Here is a 22,487-nt window from a genome sequence, read left to right on the forward strand (position 1 = left end):
CCCTAAAGCTGACCAACACGCCGGATTGTAGTCAGCTGGAGGCGTGTCTTAATGAAATTAAACAATGGATGTCCAGCAACTTTTTGCAACTCAACGCTAAGAAAACGGAAATGCTGATTATCGGTCCTGCTAGACACCGACATCTATTTAATAATACCACCTTAACATTTGACAACCAAGCATTTATACAAAGTGACTCGGTAAATAATCTGGGTATTATATTCGACCCAACTCTCTAGTTTGGGTCACACATTAAGAGTGTTACTAAAACGGCCTTCTTTCATCTCCGTAGTATCGCTAAAATTAATTCTATTTTGTCCACCGCCGACTCTGAGATCATTATTCATGAGTTCGTAACGTCTCGTCTCGATTACTGTAACATATTATTTTCGGGTCTCCCTATGTCTAGCATTAAAAGTTTACAGTTGGTACAAAATGCGGCTGCTAGACTTTTGACAAGAACAAGAAAGTTTGATCATATTACGCCTATACTAGCTCACCTGCACTTAAAATGCGACTTTAAGGTTTTACTACTTACGTATAAAATACTAAAGATCCGATCTTGCTGATTCGATTGTACCATATGACCCGGTCAAAAAATATCCGGCTTATTATTGATTCCCAGAGTTCTCTGAGCGTTTTTTATTCGGGCTCCTGTACTCTGGAATGTAACAGTTGGAAATGCTACTTCAGTAGAAGCATTTAAGTCCCAAATCTGCAGACCCTCCCAAGGTTCCTCCAGGCAGCTACAACCCTAAACTAACACCCTCCCCGGATTGCTAATAATCAAATGTAAACAATCAAATGCAGATACTTTTTTTATGCCTTCTGATCTATCTCTCTCTCTCGCTCTCTCTCTCTCTCTCTCTCTCCACTACTTGCTGTCCATATCCTACCCCCCCCCCTCCACACCCCTGATTGTAAATAATGTAAATAATTCAATGTGATTATCTTGTGTGATGACTGTATTATGATGATAGTATATATCTGATAGTATATATCTGTATCATGAATCAATTTAAGTGGACCCCGACTTAAACAAGTTGAAAAGCTTATTCGGGTGTTACCAATTGTACGGAATATGTACTTCACTGTGCAACCTACTAATAAAAGTCTCAATCAATCAATCAATCAAGCAATCTATCAGTATGTGTCCATGCATTAATTTAGTACGATTTCTCAAATAGTTTGGCTCTAAACAAGCCTCCCACAGCCCATGGAAACGCCTTAATCTGATCCTGTTCGGTTTTTGAAAAGTCGGACTAACACACCTGGATAATTGGATTGGAAACCAGATCTCTTGAGGGGGTGTGTGCGGCCGGAGAGGACCCTTCGTATCACGCATGCACCAGTCTCAACGGTCTCAATACCATTCAATAAAAACATTAGCAAAAGACTGTTCATTTCCTTCACAAATTAAAAGAACAGAACAGTTTGAAGTACATTGATGGTGGAAAAAAGGAAACAAGAGATTTATTTAAGAAGGTAGCTTAAGAAATGTAAAATGCCGGCTTAATTTGGACTCCCGAATGAGATGTTAGATTATAAAGAAGGTATATTAAAGGCAAAATATTAAAGCGTACACTAACCTCTTCACGCTGCATTTGTGCACTCCCAACTGATTAACAATAAGTCTGTATTCCACACAACTGGCAAGATAGTCCAGAACATTGCAAACTTCATCTGGGGCACGTATGGTTCTTCGGATTTAACACTCCTATCAATCCACAGAGCCTTTTAAATTAACCCCGAGACATTCAAAAGTTTTGTTTTTATGATTTCCACTTCCGAAAATTCCTCTGAAAAAACTCTTCCTTTGGTCTTTCTTTGCTTCGGACCTGCATCCACCCCGATACATTCTTGGTAGTAGCGTCATGTGCGTAGCGCAATCTAAGATAATTTATTGATGCTGTCTGCTATTTAACATCAGCAGTAATATTTGTAATGTCGTCAAAAACAAAGATAGGCGACATTCAGAAAAAAGTGCAGTTCCCCTTTAAAGTTATATTATTGTGTTGTGTCATTTGTAGTCGTTGTGGCTTTTGTTGTAGGTGAAGGTTTTTATGTCGTAATTAATGTGATCTTGTGGCGTTTATTATGACCGTTCTCGACCACCGTGGCTATCTGCCATTTTTGTTTTGATGAACGTTACAGACGGGTAAATAGACTTAACGTTTACCGTATTTTTCGGACTATAAATCGCAGTTTTTTTCATAGTGCGACTTATACTCAGTAGCGACTTATGTGTGAAATTATTAACACATTACCGTAAAATATAAAATAATATTATTTAGCTCATTCACGTAAGAGACTAGACGTATAAGATTTCATGGGATTTAGCGATTAGGAGTGAGATTGTTTGGTAAACGTATAGCATGTTCTATATGTTATAGTTCTTTGAATGACTCCTACCATAATATGTTACGTTAACATACCAGGCACGTTCTCAGTTGGTTATTTATGCGTCATATAACGTACACTTATTCAGCCCGTTCTTCACTATTCTTTATTTATTTTAAATTGCCTTTCAAATGTCTATTCTTGGTGTTGGGTTTTATCAAATAAATTTCCCCCAAAAATGCGACTTATAAATGTTTTTTTCCTTCTTTATTATGCATTTTCGGCCGGTGCGACTTATACTCCGGAGCGACTTATACTTCGAAAAATACGGTGCGTCCTTATTTTTTAGAGTGCTAAACTTCATATAAAGTCTGCCATTCTTAAATCAAATGTTTTCCTTTTTCGAGTATCGATAAATGGATCAATTCCCTTTTAAAACGGTATTGGATCGATACCTATCTTGCGGAAGGCAAACTTGCAGAGTACAGATCGATATACTTCAAATTTAGCAATATAAATCGGTCTATGGTTGTATCAATCAATCGTTAAGTTATTCTCTTTTAAAAGTACTTACATGCTTCCACAGTTCTCAACCAATTTGAATCATTCCAAAATCAAAATGCTCTATGCTAATGTTAGTCCAATGCAAAAAGCTAGAATGCTAACTTTCCTTTAGCTAAATTTGCTGGTAAACACCTCAGTGTCATATATTTTTCTACTTAATGCATGCTAACGGTAGCATGTTCTGCTAATGTTAGCTACATTCCAACTTTTTTTTATAGCTAAATTAGCAGACAAAAGTCCTTTTAACTATTAACATGCTAACTGTATCTGCTAACATTAGCAACGTGCTAGCGTTTTTAGCTAACTTTCACCTCAGTCTCATCTTCTCATACTTGACGCATGCTAACCGTTAGCATTTCAGTTCAGCTTAACCTTTTCAGCATTCACACGTTTTCCCGTGTTTATTTCATACGCAAATATGTCATCCAAAAGTGAGGTAACGACACACTATTTCATAATGTTGACATTGTTGTGAAGGTAACTCCCAATCAGATCCATCTTCCTCCGGTTCTCAGGTCAGAAATACCGTGTGTATCCTATTCCACTTTAGTTTACCAAAGCGCATGTCGTTGCCCTAAGCAGACGTGGTCTAGTCGACATAGTTCTGTGTTGCTCAAACAGCCCAGCACCTTCCCAGACAGAAGAACTTCTTGGTCGAAGTCGATAGTGGCTTTCTGGACCCCTCAGAGTGGCGTTCACCTCTGCTACCAAGTCAGCTGTCCTAGAAGGGAAAATTATTATTTTTTTATCGAGAACTTTATATTTTTTCAACAAAATAGTGTTGTCCCGGTACCGGTACCAAAATTATTTTGATACTTTTCGGTACTTTTCTAAAAAAAGGGGACCACAATAATTATTGGCTTTATTTTAACAAAAAAATCTTACGGTACATTAAACATATGTTTCTTATTGCAAGTTTGTCCTTAATTAAAACAGTGAACATACAAGACAATTTGTCCTTTAGTATAAGTAAGCAAACAAAGGTTCCTAATTTAGCTGCTGACATTTGCAGTAACATAATGTGTCATTTTCCATTCTATTATTTTTTCAAAATTATTAAGGACAAGTGGTAGAAAATCAATTATTAATCTACTTGTTCATTTACTGTTAATATCTGCTTACTTTCTCTTTTAACATGTTCTGTCTACACTTCTGTTCAAATGTAATAATCACTTATTCTTCTGTTGTTTGATACTTAGTTTTGGATGATACCGCGAATTTGGGTATCAATCCGATACCAAGTGGTTACAGGATCATACATTGGTCATATTCAAAGTCCTCATGTGTCACGGGAACATATTACCTGAGATTCTAAACATAATATAGATTTTTTTTAAACGACGTAGTCATAGAAGTATCAACTAGATACGCTACTGTACTTGGTATCATTACAGTGGATGTTAGGTGTAGATCCACCAATGGAGTTTGTTTACATTCTGTCGCGGGTGAGCTACAGTGTGTAGTGAAATATGTTTAGCTATTCCTCGTCCTGCAGGGATGATAGTTGTAAGAAACTTACTTTATTAGACGCCATGGAGGCGAGGATTAGTGATTTAGAAGTAGCTGAAACACTGCCGACTGGGGCTGGACTTTAGCTGCTAGCTCGCTAGCCATGTCTTAAAGCACCTCTTCCGGGGTTTGCGTTTCGGTGTTATAGCTTCACCTTTATCGTTACTTTTTAAGCCAAAATGTGTTTGTTCTCCCTTTTCTGTCTACACACTGTGTCTGCTTGTAAGTACTCTGTGATTGTGCACAGCTGAACATGCTCCTCTGCTTGTAAACTAGGGGGTTTGTGGACCGTTACTTTTCAGAGGCGGTATAGTACCGATTATGATTCATTAGTATCGCGGTACTATACTAATACTGGTATACCGTACACCCCTACAACAAAACTACCCATTTTGGCTCTGATATGACTGTAATAGGTTTTCATAACATCACTAAAGAGTAAGATCCACAACACACGTTGGTCTAACCAAGTGCTCCAAGTCCAGCTTAGTGGATTCAAAAGGGCACTAAAAACTAGTCTCTGTTCACTTTGTCGTTCTTGATGTGCGATGGAAATAATAATTACAATAAAATAAGTGTTTTGTTTTGCTGTTCTGTGTATTTTTCATTCACAAAGCAGCAGTCTAAGCATCCAGTCTGACCTGCTGTGCAGAAGTAGAGTCTCTACCACATGACTTAAATAAGTATTTGACCTATCAGCAAGATTCAGTTTATGTGTCATGAAATACATCAATGAGTCCTTCCATCCATCCATCCATTTCCTACCGCTTGTCCCTTTCGGGGTCGCGGGTTGTGCTGGAGCCTATCTCAGCTGCATTCGGGCGGAAGGCGGGGTGCACCCTGGACAAGTCGCCACCTCATCACAGGGCCAACACAGATAGACAGACAACATTCACACTCACATTCACACACTAGGGCCAATTTAGTGTTGCCAATCAACCTATCCCCTGGTGCATGTCTTTGGAGGTGGGAGGAAGCCGGAGTACCCGGAGGGAACCCACGCAGTCACGGGGAGAACATGCAAACTCCACACAGAAAGATCCCGAGCCCGGGATTGAACTCAGGACTACTCAGGCCCTTCGTATTGTGAGGCACATGCACTAACCCCTGTTCCACCGTACTGCCCATGAGTCCTGTACCTTTAAAATTGTGCTCCTAAACTCAACTCATGACGAGTATAAAATACACCTGTCACACATTCAAACCTCCACACCCCCATATGCAAGACCAGAGAGCTGACCTCAGGGACAGAATTGTAGACCTGCCCAAGACTAGAATGGACTACAATTTTAACAATCAACACCTAAATGACTCACACACTACACAACTACTCCTGTAAGTACAATAAACTACAACACTACTACAATAAACTGCAAGTACACAACTACAAGGACAACAACTATACAAAATGACCAAATCGTACGATAAGAAATTACAAGTACATTAGTAAAAGTACTATAACTATAAACAATTTCAAGTACACTACTGCAAGTACTACAACTATAAGAAAATCACAAGTACAGTACTACAGAAAACTAAATGTAAAAAGCACTACAACTATAATACATTACTAGGAATAATACAACTATAAGAAACTACAAGTAAACTACTACAATAAACTGCAAGTACATTAATACGAGTACTATAGCGACGTAAAAGTACAAGCACACTACTACAGCACTTCGACTGCAAAAAACTACAAGTACATTAGTGTTACTACAGCTAAAATAAACTAGTTAAAATAAATAAGTTCTACAACTATAAGAAAATCACAAGTACAGTACTACAACTACAAGAAAACTAAACGTACACTATTACAAGCACTACAACTACAAACAACTACAATACACTACTAGAAATAATACAACTATAAGAAACTACAAGTACACTACTACAATAACTACAATAAATTGCCAGTACATTACTACAAGTACTACAGCGATGTAAAACTACAAGCACACTACTACAACACTTCAACTGCAAGAAACTACAAGCACATTAGTGCTACTACAGCTAAAATAAACTACAATACACTACTACAAGTACTACAACCACAATAAACTACAAGTACACAACTACAAGGATAACAACTATACAAAATGACCAAATCGTTCACCAAGAAATTACAAGTACACTAGTAAAAGTACTATAACTATAAACAAATTCAAGTACACTACTGCAAGTACTACAACTGTAGGAACATCTCAAGTACAGTACTACAGTACTAAAACTAAAAGTACACTACGACAACTATAGGAAACTACAATACACTACTACCAGTATTACAACTATAAGAAACTACAAGGACAACAACTATACACAACTACAATATACTACTACAAGTACAACAAGAAATTACAAGTACACTAGTAAAAGTACTATAACTATAAACAAATTCAAGTACACTACTGCAAGTACTACAACTATAGGAACATCTCAAGTACAGTACTACAGTACTAAAACTAAAAGTACACTACGACAACTATAGGAAACTACAATACACTACTACCAGTATTACAACTATAAGAAACTACAAGGACAACAACTATACACAACTACAATATACTACAAGTACAACAAGAAATTACAAGTACACTAGTAAAAGTACAATAACTATAAAAAAAACTTCAAGTTTACTATAACTAAATTACTATAACTATAGGAAAACCACAAGTAGAGTATATATCAGGGGTGTCAAACATACGGCCCGCGGGCCGGAACCGGCCCCCAAGGAGGTTCGATCAGGCCCGCAGGATAATTTGAAAGTGGAAAAAATGCATAAAAGACATGGAATTAATATTTTAAATTCGCTGCAATTCATGGATTATCCGCTAAGGGGCGCACTCTTTCCATCAGAGTGGAAGACAAGCCGCATCACTGAGACAGACTGAAAACAGCAGACGGTATCAATGCGCCATCTGCTGCTTGTTACGACGTTGCAAATGGCAACCCTGCTCATTTCCCCTGTCTGAGAGATGTGTGTGTGACCAGACCTGATGCGGACATGAAACGGTACAAAGACAAAATTGCAGGACTACTGCGGGAGTTTGAGAAACGTTTTCAGGTATTTTGTGAACTTGAGACAGAATTTTCAGTTTTTCGCTCACCTTTCACAGTTAAAGCTTCTGATCTGCCGGTCGAAATTCAGCTAGAGATAATTGATTTGCAGTGTGATGCAGATTTGAAGGACAAATTTGCCTCTGTAGGTCTGGACAGATTTTATCAGTATCTACTACCAGGGTACCCCAAATTAACAGCCCTGGCTGCTAAAATTTTGTGCATGTTTGGGACAACCTACTTTTGTGAACAAATTTTCTCAGTGATGAATATCAATAAAACAAAAATGCGTTCAAGGCTCACAAACAAGCACTTAAATGACATTCTGAAAGTGACAGCTAGTCAGGACATGACACCTGGTGTTGATGCACTTGTACAGGCCAAAAGATGCCAAGTTTCAGGAACAAATACAAGTCCAGACTAGACTAACACCTTTAAAATGCTGCCTTAGATACTGTTTGCATTGAAAGAATACAGCTCTGTGAAGATGAATCCTTACTGTGGTGATTTAAAAAATGTGCACTTTAATGTTAGTCAGCAGCTTCAAAACAAAAGTTGTGTGATGGAATTCTACTGTTCATACAACTCCATCAATTTTCAGTATGTATTGTATGTGTATGTATGTTTCATGTATGAAGTTTACAGATTTACAGGACAGGCGAACACTTTCTTCATTACACATTTAAAATCACTCTCCTTAGTTTGTAAGGTGTACGCAGGGATTACATTTAGATTTTATATGCGTGTGTGTAAGTGGTTTAAAAATTTATTTCTTTAAAAGTCTCATTTAATCTTAAAGTGCATTACTATATTTTTCAGTACCAATTAAAGTTTTGTGCCTTTGTACAATCAGTGGGATCAGTTGCAATGCATATTTGTGAATGATAAAAGTAAATTACACATTTGTCTAAGGAAATATGAGGTGTTTCATGAAATGTTTTGTAAAAGGATAGTTCATTAAATTTCAATATTTTCCTAATGTTCTTGTGCTTCTTTACACCAAAACAAAGGAAAGACATGATATTTTGGTTATTTATAGCAGAGTATGGTATAATTTTAATGGTCCGGCCCACTTGACATCTCCCTAGGCCGTATGTGGCCCACGATGCGAAATGAGTTTGACACCCCTGGTATATATATATATATATATATATATATATATATATATATATATATATATATATATATATATATATATATATATATATATATATATATATATATATATATATATATATATATATATATATATATATATATATATATATATACACTACCGTTCAAAAGTTTGGGGTCACATTGAAATGTCCTTATTTTTGAAGGAAAAGTACTGTATTGTTCAATGAAGATAACTTTAAACTAGTCTTAACTTTAAAGAAATACACTCTATACATTGCTAATGTGGTAAATGACTATTCTAGCTGCAAATGTCTGGTTTTTGGTGCAATATCTACATAGGTGTATAGAGGCCCATTTCCAGCAACTAGCACTCCAGTGTTCTGATGGTACAAAGTGTTTGCTCATTGGCTCAGAAGGCTAATTGATGATTAGAAAACCCTTGTGCAATCATGTTCACACATCTGAAAACAGTTTAACTCGTTACAGAAGCTACAAAACTGACCTTCCTTTGAGCAGATTGAGTTTCTGGAGCATCACATTTGTGGGGTCAATTAAACGCTCAAAATGGCCAGAAAAAGAGAACTTTCATCTGAAACTCGACAGTCTATTCTAGTTCTTAGAAATGAAGGCTATTCCACAAAATTGTTTGGGTGACCCCAAATTTTTGAACGGTAGTGTATATATATATATATATATATATATATATATATATATATATATATATATATATATAAATATATATATATATATATATATATATATATATATATATATATATACACACATATTTATATTTATATATATATATATATATATATATATATATATATATATATATATATATATATATATATATATATATATATATATATATATTTATACACATATTTATATTTATATATATATATATATATATATATATATATATATATATATATATATATATATATATATATATATATATATATATATATATATATATATATATTCTGAGCGCGATGATGTGACGTTATCGATGGGAAAATGCATTTTTAGACAATATTATTTGCCTGAGCGGCTAGGAGATACCGGGAGTAACAAGTGGTAAAAAAATGGATTAGAAAGGACGGATTTAAAAAAAGAATAATACAAAATAAATAAAAATTTAACATGGGATTTCCCAGGGGTCGGATTTTGGAGGCTGGCGGACCGAATCCGTAGTTTGGGGACCCCTGAGGTAAACCAACAAAATCAGCAGGGGATCAAATATTTTTGTACACGGAGCAAAACGTTTTCAGCTTGTCAACATAGGATTTTAAATAGTCATAATTGCACAGGTCATTAACTTCAAACAAGTCTCATATTTGTATACAAGTCTGTGGTACTTTGGTTTTGGTTAGTAATCCATTCCAAACAGTGTTAATTTCCTTGGCTAATATATTTTGTTTTAGTTATCGTCAACAACCTATTTTCCCTTGATGAAAATAAGACGATAACTAATCAAAAACAAAATCACGTTGACTAAGACGATAACAAAATTAACTAACATTTTACTCAACAGATAAAAACGAGACGAAAATGTTGACGGAAACGAAATCCAATCACATTTAATTTCGTCTTGTAGATGGGTGGGACAATTTCGGAATATATCTAATCACCGCTCTTTAACAGTATGCATAAGAGCGAGGGGCCGGGAGATACAGCCAATCAGATGATTTTCCTTGTGAGCTGAGAAAGTTGGATTTCCCAACGGCAAAACCTATATATATGGATTTAACATGTTCCACATCGTGATATGTGTACATCTGGGAAAAAGTGAAGAGGACACCTTTAATTTTTGATGGCGAGTCATCGACGGAGACATCTACACAACTTTAAATTAAAGCTAATTTCAAAAGAATTCTAAAAGAGTAATTTTCTTTGCTTCAAAGAATCGTTCATTTAATGGCAAATCTAAAGGCATGACAACTTTGAATGTGGTCCAACGCGCTCACGTCACACGCACAGCAAAAAGAGGAAGTTGATGCATCCATCCATCCGTTGGCTACCGCTTGTCCCTTTTGGGGTCGCGGGGGGTGCTGGAGCCTATCTCGGCTGCATTCGGGCGGAAGGCAGGGTACACCCTGGACGAGTCGCCACCTCATCGCAGGGCCAACCCAGATAGACAGACAACATTCACACTCACATTCACACAATGTTTCCTATTTAGTTACTGTATGTGTGCCTGAAAGTTATTTGTTAGCATTGACCTGTGGAGCAAAACATGACTAAATGCATCATTCCTGACCATAAGGTCATGCTACTTTTTTGTTAAATAAATGCTTTGCAGGTAGTCTAAATGAAGGTGCTTTCAGTGGTGTGCCGTCAGGGCCAGCATGGCCTTCCCTGCTGGCCTAACATAACCAAAAATCATGATCATAATTAAAGATAAAAGTAATTTTTTAATTTACTTTCCCTAAATATCCAAACATATTCATATTCTCTTCATGTCATATTATGCTCTTTCCAGTGCTGTTGTTTTTTAGTTATAGTTTGTACTCAATCAGAATTCAGCTAGCTTATGTCGCCATGCTGTACCAAATCTGCCAGAATCAACAATGCGGGCGTCTGTCCACTGTAAGCGAACGGGTACATACAGTTGATAGACAGTTGCGATAGCCAATCAGATCATGAGTTGTTGTCAGTAAGGCCTTCTGGATGGCCTTACGCTGTGATTGGATACTCACTTGGGACTCCCAAGTGAGTATCCAATCACAAGTTGCGAAAACAGGAAGTGGCACAGGAGCCATATGAGCCATAGAAAGCCACAGAAAACTCGCCGGTACTCACAAAGAAAGAGAGCAACATGTTGATTAGGTGGGCAGATATATATTTGCAAGGCCATTTTCAAAAAGGATACTTAAGAGAAACTACATTTTGTGAGACGATGTCGGCGATGAAATGGGGAAAAGTCCGCCATTTCCACTCAAATCAACCGACTATGATGGGCTATACGGCGTCGAATGGGTGCTACAAAGTGTGAGTTCAAATATTTTATTTCTTTATTTCTCCACGTTTAATATGTTTTTTTCAATTTTAATTTTGACTGTACCACATAAGATGTTTTAATTGCTGATGTGGGTTTATTGATTTTTAAATGCGCCAGAAAATAACCCGTTTTGTACACTGTTGATGTGATTCAATGACCAATAGTGCGTAAATGTGTTTCTGTATAGTATTTCTCCAGAAATAAAGTTAAAAAAGTTAAAGTACCAATGATTGTCTCACACACACACACTAAGTGTGGCAAAATTATTCTCTGCATTTGACCCATCACCCTTGATCACCCCAATGGTCATGTGGTGACATAAAGTATGGTATTTTGAGAGGTAATCATTGAAGTCGGACATCACTGAAGGCCTAGGTGGGAAACGCACGGCTTTAAAGAGGTCTTATCTTTTATTCTTCATACTTTAGTCCACTACCTATACAGTAATTTTAGCCGACTGTAATGTGATTTAATTTCGTTGACTAAAACTAATCTAAAATTAAATCAATTTAGATGACTGAGATTTGACTAAAACTAAAATACATTTTTGACAAAGGCTTATAATTAAAACCTAATTAAAAACTGCTGTCAAAATTAACACTGGTTCCTAAAAGTCAGTCAATGGCCAAATCGTACAAAAAGTGAGGCATAAAAAACACAGTGGTAATTATGTAGGTAATAAATACTGCTTTGCTTCCATTACCTTTCCTCTTCGTGTGATCCTGCGATCTGTGATCTCTCCACCAGTCGTATTCTGAGAGTGGCCGCTGCATTGTACCAAAACTGTCCGCCGCTTCTTGTCTTCCAGGTTTTCCCACAAGGCAAAAGTTTTGTTTTTGTAGTTCTCTCTGGGAGTCCGGTGTTTCGTTTTGGGAAAGGTGTGGGAGCCAACGTTGGTGGCCCCCCAACCGTGTTCAGACCACACAGGTTCAGTCTGAGTGGCTTGGCTGATGGTGGCCCTCTGCAGACGAACGGAGATCCTCTGGGCCGAGCTGGTCATCAGGGTGATGCTTTTGGTACCCTCAGTCGGACTTGCTGATGTGACACCAGGGAACTCGAACACATCGTCCTTGTCTGGAGGAAGTAGAGAGGATTACCGAGGAATCAATAGCAATATAGTAAGACTGCATATTGATCGACTAACACAGAAAAATATGGCGGCTCATTCAAGATTACTGACCGGTATCGGTGTGCAGCAAGGGGCTGCTGGGCAGTGAACTGTGTGTCTGTCTGTCAGGGGTCACACATCCCAAAAAACCAGAACGCAGCAGCTTCCTGCAAGCCAGAACTAGTAGCTCCCTGCACTGTTTATGGCAGTTGACGCCACAGTCTGAGAAGTCAAAGCACACCAGCTGAAATTCAGGATACGACTGATTGCATCATTCATTATACAACAGATCGTGACAAAGAACCACTTTATTACCCTACAGGATTTTTGCTGTGTGACGATTCAATTCGGACAAATCCAACCATTAGCCTTAAAGCATAGCCTGGGACAGCTATTTTCGCCGATCCTGTGTGAGCTGACCCAGCATTAGTGAAGTAGCGCGTGTGCTTAGCAGGTGACAAGTATTGTTGCTGTGAAAGTTTCCGGTGCCTGAAACTGCCATTTTTCAACAAAAGTAAAATAAAGCCTGTGTACTGCAACACAAAGCTATGACGGCTTTTTTTCGACTCAACTCAAGTCTGTAAACTCGCTGATTTGATCCAACAAAAGAGATCAGATCGACCCTAAGTACGGTTCAGGTCTTAAGATACCACCCAGCTGTTGTAGGTAAGATTGGGGGCTCGTTCAAAAGTTTGGGGTCACATTGAAATGTCCTTATTTTTGAAGGAAAATCACTGTACTTTTCAATGAAGATAACTTTAAACTAGTCTTAACTTTAAAGAAATACACTCTATACATTGCTAATGTGGTAAATGACTATTCTAGCTGCAAATGTCTGGTTTTTGGTGCAATATCTACATAGGTGTATAGAGGCCCATTTCCAGCAACTATCACTCCAGTGTTCTAATGGTACAATGTGTTTGCTCATTGGCTCAGAAGGCTAATTGATGATTAGAAAACCCTTGTGCAATCATGTTCACACATCTGAAAACAGTTTGGCTCGTTACAGAAGCTACAAAACTGACCTTCCTTTGAGCAGATTGAGTTTCTGGAGCATCACATTTGTGGGGTCAATTAAACGCTCAAAATGGCCAGAAAAAGAGAACTTTCATCTTAAACTCGACTGTCTATTCTTGTTTTTAGAAATGAAGGCTATTCCACAAAATTGTTTGGGTGACCCCAAACTTTTGAACGGTAGTGTATATTGTAAAAGGTTTTGTTTAATGTGGGAAAAGACGGTGCAGGGTGCAGAGCAGGTGAGAAGTATTGTTGCTGTGAAAGTCTCCAGTGCCTAAAACTGCCATGTCTTAAAAAAAAAACTAAAATATAGTTTGCATACAGCAAGACAAAACTTTGTCGTCTCTTTCAAGAATGAAGTCTGGGAACTTGCGGCGTTGGTTAGTAACTCACTGAGGCAACAAAAGGGGTCAGTTCTTCCCTAAGTATGGTTCGGGTCCTAAAATACTGCCCAGCAAGAAAAGGTAACAATCTGGCAACTTTGTCCAGACTGTGCAATTTCCTAGCACATTTTTTCCCGCAATCATCAAAACTTAAAATTTCTGCGACAACAAAACCCAAAAAGTGAAGCGTTGTTAATACTTTCCGAATGCACTGTAAATGTGTAGGTTTCATTTATGTTGACAACTCATGTCAACATGAGTCAGTCAATCTATGTTTATGTGAGAATAACTACAAGGTCGTCATGGCGACTTCACGCTACTTGGTCTTCGATGTGGCTGGCGGCTGGCGGATATCAACATAAGAGGTTGTCGACACAATTGAATCGAAACAAAAACTAGCCCTTACTTGCATATTTACTTGTGACAAAAGCGGTTCTACCATATATGTTGACATCAACCCCAAGGGGGAACTGCACTTTTTTTGGAATTTTACCTATCGTTCACAATAATTATGAGAGACAAGGATACACATGTAATTTTTTTTTGGGGGGGGGCCTCTAAAACAACTTCAAAACCCTCTATCAATGTTTTATATACACTCTCAAGTCTATATATATAATGTAGTAACAAACACGTTCATAACAATATCTAATAGGTATGATATTTACTAGAGATGTCCGATAATGGCTTTTTTGCCGATATCCGATATTCCGATATTGTCCGACTCTTAATTACCGATTCCGATATCAACCGATACCGATATATACAGTCGTGGAATTAACACATTATTATGCCTAATTTTGTTGTGCATTAAGCAATGTAACTTTACCATGAATTGATTAACGTGGACCCCGACTTAAACAAGTTGAAAAACTTATTCGGGTGTTACCATTTAGTGGTCAATTGTACGGAATATGTACTGTACTGTGCAATCTACTAATACAAGTTTCAATCAATCAATCAAAAACAAGGTTTTCCAAAATAAGAGAACAACTTAAACTCCAGTTATGGAAAAAAGTGCCAACATGGCACTGCCATATTTATTATTGAAGTCACAAAGTGCATTTTTTTTAAACATGCTTCAAAACAGCAGCTTGGAATTTGGGACATGCTCTCCCTGAAATAATCCAAATACCCACTACAACTATGGGAAATACTATACTTTGACTTTCACAAAGTGCATTTTTAATTTATTTTTTTAAACATGCCTCAAAACAACAGCTACAAAAACAATGAAGGCACACAGCTTCAGTCCAGAGTATACTAGAGCATACTTGCCAACCTTAAGACCTCCGAATTCAGGAGATAAGGGGGTTACTGGTTCAATCCCCACCTTCTATCATCCTAGTCACGTCCGTTGTGTCCTTGAGCAAGACACTTCACCCTTGCTCCTGATGGGCCCTGGTTAGTGCCTTGCATGGCAGCTCCCACCATCAGTGTGTGAATGTGTGTGTGAATGTGGAAATAGTGTCAAAGCGCTTTGAGTTCCTTAAGAAAAGGTAGAAAAGCACTATACAAGTATAACCTATTTAGAAAAAGGGTTCCTCCGTGTTCGCTCTTACAATAACAAGTTCGCTACAGTTTGGTTATTATACAGGTTACAGAACGTAAATGAGGCGATGTTGACAATTTTTGAATGCATTTTTAAAGTAATTTAGAGGTAGAATTGATTGCTCCCATTGACTGCATTGCTAGCCACCTAGGACAGGGGTCGGCAACCTTTACCACTCAAAGAGCCATTTTGGCAGGTTTCACAAATTAAAGAAAGTAATGGGAGCCACAAAAAAAATTTTTAAATTTAAAGTGAAAAACTCCGCATACAAAGCTTAAATGCTGTGTGCTATGTTAACCAGGGGTCTCTGACACACGAACCGGCACGCACTTTAATGTGGACATTTGATGATAGTGCAACCCGCGAGTTTTGAATAATTGATTCGTGCTTGATAGCGTCATACTTGCCAACCCTCTCATTTTTCCCGGGAGAGTCCCGAATATCAGAGCGTGATGGCACTGCATTTGGCGCCCTCTACAGTCTGCCCTAACAGTGTACCTGCTCGACTACACGTACAATGCAGTTTCAGCTTGTTCACGTAAGCGACAGCAAGGCGTACTACCTCAGCTGCCACACATCCTACACTGACGGTACCAATACCCAGAATCCCATGCAGCACTAACTCTTCCGTACTAGCTCAGCAGCCACACATCTTACACTGACGGTACCAATACCCAGAATCCCATGCAGCACTAACTCTTCCGTACTAGGTCAGCAGCCACACATCTTACACTGACGGTACCAATACCCAGAATCCCATGGGGGGGGGGGGGTTGATGTGTGGGGGGATTTGGTGGTAGCGGGGGTGTATAATGTAGACCGGAAGAGTTAGGACTGCATGGGATTCTGGGTAATGGTTGTGTTGTGTTTATGTTGTGTTACGGTGGGATGTTCTCCAGAAATGTGTTTTTCATTCTTTTTTGGTGTGGGTTCACAGTGTGGCGCATATTTGTAACGTAACAATGTTAAAGTTGTTTGATACGGCTACCGTCAGTGTAAGCTGTGTGGCTGATGAGTAAGTATGCTTTGCTGTCTCCTGCGTGTGCAAGTTGCTGTATGCAAATGTTACAGGGGACAATTACTGCAGTGAAATTAGGGCACGCACTTTATCTAGTAATTACAGCGTAAATAGGATTATTTTTTCCCTGGGAGTTATCTATGAGAGACACTGAGATCCATAAGTCTCCTGGGGAAATCGGGGGCGTCGGCATGTATGTAGCTGAGCCGCATCAGAGTGGTCAAGGAGCCGCGGGTTGCCGACCCCTGACCTAGGACAAGTCCATTTTTATATGTTGGAAAGTGAAAAAAACAAAAACCTTTTGTCTTCTTGTCTCTCATAAGCATTGTGAACAATAGGCACAATTCCAAAAAAGCAGTTCCCCTTTAAGTAAGCGCTTTTTAATAAAAAAGAAGAACATGGTGGACCAGGACTTGATGATGTAGTTCACATAGAAAAGTTATTGACATAAACTGGTCTTAAATGGTACTCTGTATAGGAAATGAATGATGTGTGTATAAAATAAAGTACCTTTGCACTTGTAGCCTTGTTTGAGGAGCCCCCAGAGCTGCAGAATAAGATCAAGAAAAACATATTCGTAAGATTCATGTCATGAATGGAATGTCACAAATATAATCAACTCAATCAGGATTTTAATTAATCTCAGGGCATTTAATCGATCGTAATTGGACTGTTTGGTTTGTCTTAGAGACGTTTCGCCGCTCATCCGAGTAGGCTTCATCAGTTCGTGCTCATTGACTTAGATTGATCAGATGTAGTCCCACATATACCACTGTCCTTTCAACCATTCCCAAAAGACTCTGCTATTTATCCTCCAACAAATAACAGAAGTTAGAAACATTCTGGTCACAGTAGGTGACCAGAATACCATTTGTGCCATTTGTTTACAACTGCATGGAATGCTTACGCGGGGGATTCCGACTCGTTTGGACTGGTTGTAGTGGATCCACAGTGGGCATTCTGCCACACAATACCTCAATGCTAACGAGGGGAAATTACACTTGAATGTCTGTTGTTGGCTTTGACAGTTAGGATTGCTCGTTTGCATCAAAACAGTTGTTTTTCTCACCACGAAAGGGCGAAACCATCCTTGCCCAAACACACCCTCCTGTTTTTTTGGAATATAAATATTTGGGGTTTTGTCACCTGCCGCTGGACTAGATCTGACCAATCTAAGTCTATGAGCACAAACTGATGAAGCCTACTCAGATGAACAACGAAACGTCTTCGAAGACAAACCAAACAGTCCAGTTGCGATCGATTGAATGCCCTGAGATGACAATGACCTGGATGAATGAGAACATTTATTGACATGATTTTAATTAATATTATTATGATTCCTCCTAGCTATTAAGCCCAAGGATTCTGTTTACCAATAACGACATCAAGGAACCATCAATGATTGGTCAGCGATTGAATCCACCGAATCAGTGCCAATTGCGTCCCCAGGATATATAAATATGCAGAATTAAATAAATGTAAAATTAAAAAAATGTTCAGAAGTCAAATGTCCTGTAAATGATTGCATATTTATTCAGTACAATTTGAAGTATGAATAATGGAAAAATAGCATTTGTTGTCAGTTGTCTCATTTCCAAAAAATTTACTTTACTATGAAATATAATCATTATAATCCTTCATCTAGGTTTTTAAAAAAAAAAAAGTTTCATTTATTTTTTCACATTTTTATACTACTCTTTATCTTAACAATATGTAAGGTGTATTTCATTTAAAAACAACGACAATTTAGTTAAAATGTACACTTAAGTAGTGACTCTTTGTTTTCACTCAGTCTTGTTACCCGAACAAATTAATCTCTCTGATTAAGTTGGAATATTAATATATGTGGAATAATATATAAGTAGGGATGGGTACACAATTCTGTGCCAGATTCTGCCAGTACTACTGGGTACCAATTCACGTAAAATCAAATGGTGTCATATTTCAATATCTTTGTTGCACATTACATTACTGTACGTCCGGTGCATACTCAGCACCGGCTCAAGCACTCGGTGGCCAAACAAGCGGATTCATAACACTGTCTCTCAGTAATTTTGTTTTTGCACGCATGCCTGATAAGAGTTCAAAGATAATGATTGAAATGTGCTAACTTGACGCTAATGCCATATACATGCTACCGATTACCGATTTTACATGGCGAATTCAACACCTCTAAATTTGTTAATAAAAACTCCAACTAAGACGCGCTGTACAATCAAACACCTGATGTGTAATACGTGCAATACTTACAGTGTAAACACTTTGTTGAGCTCCAAAGACCAGACTGGCGCTTTCAAATTAATGGCAAATAGTATTTTCCAAATACTACTTCCTGACTACGGCAAATCATCGTAGTCTACACACTACTGCCATCTATTGTCTTGGAATTGCAACTGCATGCAAAGTTTACTATACAACACTTGCAAAGGAGACTCAGAATTGTAAGGAAACAAGATATCACTACTAGACAGAAAAGTTATCACTGTAAGATGTTAAATCAATTATTTTTTAGATGTTTTTTATTAAACAAATGTTTATCACATGAGCACACACCAAAGTACCGAAAATTGTTCCATGTTCCGGGAATTGGTACCTTATCTGTTCAAATGTGAAAGTACCCATCCCTAGTCACAAGTTCCACAGGAAGTTGCATTGTTCACATCCTCTGTAGGCCAGGGGGAAAACAAAAGTAAGTAATTTTTTCTGAAAATGTCATTATATTTCAACTATGACTGGAGGTTAAAATCTAAGCTCTGTCCTGTTACCTTAATTATTGTTATTAAAACTATAAATGTCAAGTGGTTATATTTCATGTATTTGATAATTATGTGACCTCATGTTACTTTCAGTCGTGATGAGTCAAATGAGTCATTTTCATCTTAGGAATCTTGTATAAAATTAAATAAAGTTACCTGAGATGAGACAATAACATTTTGAGTAGTTGAATATGTGTATTATCAGATTTAGAGTTGAAATAGGACTGACATTTACATTTACTTTAGGATATTTACAGCAAGCAAAATGATCAATGAAATGTCACTAATACCATGTAATTGCACTTGTGTTTGCATGTAGAAAATAAATGAAAGAATGACCGTTTCAATGTACATACAAATCCAGTGCAATGTTCACAGAAGGTTGGTTTCAGAAATGTAATCTCCTGGAAGTTATGGACGAATCCTGGACCCATTTTACTCTGCAGCAACGGGTTCGCTCGAAGGAAATAAGCAATCATTTCATCTTTACTGATCAGTCCATCTCTGTGACAGGGAGGTAAGGAAAGAAAACAAAAAATAACATGAGCAGAATATTTACCTACACAGACAAATAAACAAGTATTTGATCCCCTGCCGATCTTTACGAAGAGGTAATCTGATAGGATATTAGACCAAATCATATGTACTTAGTGTGAAAAGTTAGAAAATATTTGATCAAGGGAAATTAGTCAAAAAGAAACATGGTAGCTTTAAGCAAGCCTCCTACAGCCCATGGAAACACCTTAATCCGATCGTGTTCAGTTTTTGAAAAGTCGGACTAACACACCTGGATTATGCGATTGGAAACCAGATTTCTCGAGTGGGTGTGTGCGGCCGGAGAGAACCCTTTGCATGCGGCAGTCTCAATGCGCGGGATACAACCCAGAAGCAGATAACGTTCAACAAAAACATAGCAACAATTGTAATGAAGAGGAGACTGTTTATTTGCTCCACAAACTAAAATAACAGGACATTTTCAAGGGCATCAATCCATCCATTTTCTACCACTTGTCCCTTTCAGGGTCGCGGGGGGTGCTGGAGCCTATTTCAGGTAGTAAAAAAAGAAACAGATATTTATTTAAGAAGGTAGCTAAGAAATTGTAAAATGCCGGCTTAATTTGGACTCCCGAACAAAATATGAATGAAATGAAGGATAATGAAGCAGGTATATTAAAAATAATAAAGCGTAAACAAACCTCTTTACGCTGCATTTGTGCACTCCAATCTGATGAACAATAACTCTGTACTCGGTACAATTGGCAAGATAGTCCTGAACATTGCAAACTTCATCTGTAACTGCATCGACCGTGGCATGAACAGTCTTTTCCTTTGGACTTAAAACTCTTTACATCAATCGACAGAGCCTTTTGAAAGAACTCAGAGACATTCAAAAGTTTTGAAAAGAACACAAAAATTAATGCGGAAAGGAAAAAAACAAGAAAAAAAACAATTAAGCTATATCAAACCACTGCAGGAGGAACAATCACCTCATGGACAGGGACAAGGGAAAAGTCATATCATCGGAAACAAATAAATACAATAGATCGATCAAGGAAGCTAGGAATTTAGGAAGCGAGGGGCCAACACCATCAACAGGGATGAGGGCATACATGCTTCTGCACACCTGGGGCACTGTCCTTCATTGGCAACGCCAGGGCGGAGAACAGTTATGTCGGGAAACTTTCACGATAAAGTTCTCAGACCAGCTGTTTTTAGACACGTCACACCAGGAAGCTACGACAGCTCTGACGAAGGCTGAAGTGCCAGCCGAAACTGTCAGCAGGTAAGAAACATCTCTTAAACAAAAAACTTTGTCTGAACACAAAAAATATTGCAGCTATCTAGTAGTCCTTTCCTGAGTCCATTGACCTTTTACAGTTAAAAGTAGATAGCAGGCTTATTTGTCCCCAGTTATTTTGGGGACAAATAAGTGACCCTAAAAGTCCCAGCCCCATTATATAAGTGATCCAACCCGTCCAAGAAACGTGTCTTTCCCTCACACCCCTGTGGGCTGTAGTATGTCTTGGTGGTCTGGACCAAGCCTACTCGTCTAGTCCGTCATTGGGTCTACTTTGTGCCATAAAAGTTATAGATTGTTGCAATCTCCCTGTCTATGAAACTGTATATGTTTATGTATATGTGTATGTAAATGTATATGTATATGTATATGTATATGTATATGTATATGTATATGTATATGTATATGTACTGCAGTGTTGTTGAAGAGGTATTCTCTGTGTATTTCAGTACTTTAGAGAGTTTGTATCACTCACTGATCTTGGTCAAAGACGCAGAAGGAGTCCAGGAAGGGAAAGTTAGCAGCAACGTTCTCAAAGTCCTCTTGAGAAATATACCCATCGTGGTCGGGGTCATAATTCCTGAAGACAGACTTCCAGAAGAAAAGAAAGAAAAAGTGACTTTAGTCATGTTTTAACCACACAGAATAATGTATATTTGTCCCACATGTGTACTCACATCAACCACCTTCCTGATGTGTTTATTGACAAGGGAGGGGTCTGGTTTGGTCGTGACACCCAAGGCCCAGTCCAAGGGCACAAGGTTCTTGTTGGGAGTTGTTGGAGAGGTTGGCTAAAAGAGGACACAAAGAGGGGAAAAAACAGTAGTTTGAAAATAAATATTTAAGCAGGCCTTTTAACATTTACATGGTAAAATATGGGACATATCCCAGGGCAATAGAGGGTTTTTTTTATTTTCATGAAAAGTAAAAATACGGGAATGAGAAAGAAGGACAAAGTCTTTGGGTTTGATTAATACAGATTCTTTAGAGAACATAACAAGTAGGCATGTACAGATCAGCATTTTTGGGTCCTCAGATTAGATTAGATTTCAAGTTTCCATGACAACAAAGCAAGCATGTCTGATAGAAAACACTCAAAATAAAGCTCCACGTTTCAAAATTCGCTAGCTTTGATATGCAATTTACATGCATTAGCATTAGGGCTGGGTATAAGCAAGCACTTCAAAATACATTACGTATCACTTGAGTCACGATAGAGTATTGTGATATTGTGATATAACAATAAATTGCGGTATTCC

The 22,487-nt window shown here is 37.9% G+C and overlaps 1 protein-coding gene across 4 annotated transcripts in view; it reads right to left on the bottom strand.

Moving 5' to 3' along the window:
- Positions 1-892: 892 nt before the first annotated feature.
- The window catches only part of rasgrp3 (RAS guanyl releasing protein 3 (calcium and DAG-regulated)), an 83,373-nt gene continuing 61,778 nt past the window's right edge, over positions 893-22,487 (bottom strand). For all 4 annotated transcript variants that reach the window (XM_062058973.1, XM_062058974.1, XM_062058972.1 and 1 more), the window contains 7 exons: positions 21,906-22,019; positions 21,704-21,819; positions 19,787-19,934; positions 17,185-17,221; positions 12,777-12,926; positions 12,300-12,670; positions 893-3,625 (listed from right to left, as the gene is read on the bottom strand). In XM_062058973.1, coding sequence (XP_061914957.1) covers positions 3,617-3,625; positions 12,300-12,670; positions 12,777-12,926; positions 17,185-17,221; positions 19,787-19,934; positions 21,704-21,819; positions 21,906-22,019 — 945 coding nt within the window. In that variant the 3' untranslated portion in view covers positions 893-3,616. The remainder of the gene's footprint in view (positions 3,626-12,299; positions 12,671-12,776; positions 12,927-17,184; positions 17,222-19,786; positions 19,935-21,703; positions 21,820-21,905; positions 22,020-22,487) is intronic.

The sequence above is a fragment of the Entelurus aequoreus genome, linkage group LG09 (assembly GCF_033978785.1).
Source record: "Entelurus aequoreus isolate RoL-2023_Sb linkage group LG09, RoL_Eaeq_v1.1, whole genome shotgun sequence".
Classification (NCBI taxonomy): domain Eukaryota; kingdom Metazoa; phylum Chordata; class Actinopteri; order Syngnathiformes; family Syngnathidae; genus Entelurus; species Entelurus aequoreus.